We start from the raw sequence: 2,713 nt of genomic DNA, 5'->3' as shown, positions 1-2,713 counted from the left end.
GGGACCTCCATGCAAGTGGTGGGGGGGGGTGTGATGGGTGCTGACAGCAGAGGGTGGGGGGTCCTGGGTGCTGCTGGTGCAGGGCTGTGTCTGCAGGCACAGACAGACGCTGCCTGTGAGACCCCCCCCCCAGCAGGGACCACCCGCACACATGCCCATGCACACACACACACACACACACATGGCCTCCTTGCACGGCCCAACATGGGACCACACACACACACACATGGAAGAGGGGACCGGAAGAGCAGCAGTGACAGGCGGACCGGCAGGCAGACAGGCAGACAGACAGGCAGACAGACAGGCGGATGTACACACACCCAGGCTGCGGACACGCACAAACACAGGACACGAACACGCAGGGACCTGCAGCACACGCAACACGGATGGGCCATGGGAGCCCCCCGGGTGAGGGCATGAGGACACAGATGTGCACGCACATGCACACGCGTGGGCACTCATGCACACGCAGGGCTGAACGCATGCACGCATGGACAGACACACATGTGAACATGGATGTGCGCACCCATGCACCCGCATCTGTGTGCCAATGCACATGTGCATGCACACACATGTGTGGACCTGTGTGCGTACGGATGTGCACACATGTGTGCACTCGTGCACGCACAGAAGCACACGGATGTGTGCACCCATGCACACACGGAAGCACCCATAGATGTGAACCCATGCACACACACATGTGCAGACACAGGGGTGCACACGCACACGTATGAACCCAAGCACACGCAGACGTGCACCCATGTACACGCACACCCATGCACACACACACGTGCAGACACAGGGGTGCACACGCACACGTATGAACCCAAGCACACGCAGACGTGCACCCATGTACACGCACACCCATGTGCATACCCGTGCACACATACGTGCGCACCCAAGCACGCACACACGTGCACCCATGCACACGGACATGCACACACGTGTGCGCACCCACACGGACACACATCGTGCCCCCCCCCACCCCGGGTGTGTGTGTGCCCAGACCGTGAAGGCGGGAGGCGGGGGGGGTCCCTCCTCCTCCTCCTCTTCCTCCTCCTCCTTCATCCCTCCTCCTCCTCCTCCCGCTCCGCTGCCCCTCCCGCCGCTCGGTGCCGGTGCCGGTGCCCGGGCAGCGCCGGCAATGGCTGGACGTGCCCGGGGGCGCTGCTGCCGCCGCTGCCTGCCGCTGCCTGCGCCGCTGCCTGCACCCCTGCGGCTCTGCCTGTGCCTCTGCTGCTGCCTGCTCCTGCCGCCCGCCGCCCGCTCCTGGAGCCCGGCCGTGCTGCCGCCCGCCGCCCGCAGGTACCGGCACCGGGGCACCGGGGCACCGGGGAGGGGGGGGGATGTCTGGGCACGGAGCGCAGGCACGGGGGAGCTTTGCGGGCAGCGGGGACGTGGTCAATGGGTACCGGGCGGCATCGGGCACAGGGTACAGCGGCACCGGGTACGGGGGGGGGGCACCGGGTGCAGGGACTGCTCGGTCTGTGCTGCTGGGGCTAGCGGGGCTGGGAAGGATGGGGGGGGGAGTACCGGGGTTTTCTGGGGGATACGGGAGCAGCAGGACTGACTGGGACTAACTGGGGGACTACTGGGGCTAGTAGGGCTTAACGGGGCCAGCATCACTGCTGGGCTTATCCAAGCATGCAGGGCTGGTAACTGGGGTTACTGGGGGTACTGGGCGCTCTGGGGCTGGTGGTGGGGGTCCCGCCCGTTCTGGGGGGCTGTGGTCCCCGTCCCGTCCCCCCCCCCCCCGCCCGGTCCCGGCGCAGCGCAGGGGGTGCCGGGGGGGGGTTGTTTACAGGAAATCTTTGGCTCTGGCCGTGTCTCCGGCACCGGATTGCCGGGACCTCCTGGTTCCGCTCGGGTCGGCAGCGGGCAGAAACTGCCTCATTTCCCCTTCCCCTCCCGGCCAAGCCCAGGAAGCCCCCGGCGCCTTGGCACTGCCCTGCGGGGTCCCCTCGGGACACCCCAGCCTTGGACCCGGGCCCACCACCCTGCCGATGGCTCCAGGGAGCCCCCATCCCACTCCTTGGGCTAAGGCATGGCTGGGGTCCTCCGTGTCCAAGGGGGGGGCACGAAGCCAACAGGATGCTCTTGGAAAGGGGTGGGCTTGGATTCGGAGCCAACCCCAAGGCGGGCTCTGCCCGGGTGTGTGTCTGCAGAGCCCGGAGCAACTCAGTGCAGGAGTGGTGGGCCAGGTCAGGCGAGGCAACGCAAGCCCCTGAGTGCCAAGTCCTGATGCCCGCCAGCTCCTGTCCTCCCTCTGCCAGGAGGGAGGAGAAACGGTCTGGGATCCATTCCCATTCCCCATTCCCCATCCTCATTCTCCCTTCCCCATCCCCGTCCCTCATTCCCCATCCCTATTCCCCCATCCCCATTCTCCATTCCTCATCCGCCCTTTCCTTTTCCCCATTCCTCATTCTCCATCTTCACCCCCCCTTCCGCAATCCCTATTCATTATTCTCCATTCCCCTTTCTTCACTCCCCTTTCCCCACTCCCTATTCCCCTTTCCCTTTTCCCTGTTCCTCATTCCTTTTTCCCCATCCCCATTCCTCATTCTCCATCCCCATCCCATCCCATCCCCGCGGGCACCCGGCACAGCCAGCGCTGGCACCGCTCCTGCACCCTCACCCTGCAGCAGCTTTGGCCACATCCCGTTGCCATCCGCATGGCGACCGTCCCCCGGGAGCCGGATGGGGGCAACGCTGG

The 2,713-nt window shown here is 65.9% G+C and overlaps 1 protein-coding gene across 6 annotated transcripts in view; it reads left to right on the top strand.

The window, feature by feature from the left end:
• The first annotated feature begins 1,071 nt into the window (after nt 1-1,071).
• EMID1 (EMI domain containing 1) overlaps nt 1,072-2,713 on the top strand; it is a 13,964-nt gene continuing 12,322 nt past the window's right edge. For all 6 annotated transcript variants that reach the window (XR_008972815.1, XR_008972814.1, XM_057414656.1 and 3 more), the window contains exon 1: nt 1,072-1,305. Coding sequence is in view for 4 of the 6 variants with exons in the window: in XM_057414656.1 (XP_057270639.1) it covers nt 1,145-1,305 (161 nt within the window). In the remaining 2 variants the exon portion in view is untranslated. The remainder of the gene's footprint in view (nt 1,306-2,713) is intronic.

The sequence above is a fragment of the Pezoporus wallicus genome, unplaced genomic scaffold, assembly GCF_028554395.1.
Source record: "Pezoporus wallicus isolate ANWC-B61680 ecotype Strahan unplaced genomic scaffold, APGP_CSIRO_Pwel_v1 contig_10548, whole genome shotgun sequence".
NCBI classification, from domain to species: Eukaryota; Metazoa; Chordata; class Aves; order Psittaciformes; family Psittacidae; genus Pezoporus; species Pezoporus wallicus.
This window is presented reverse-complemented; position numbering and strand designations above follow the sequence as displayed.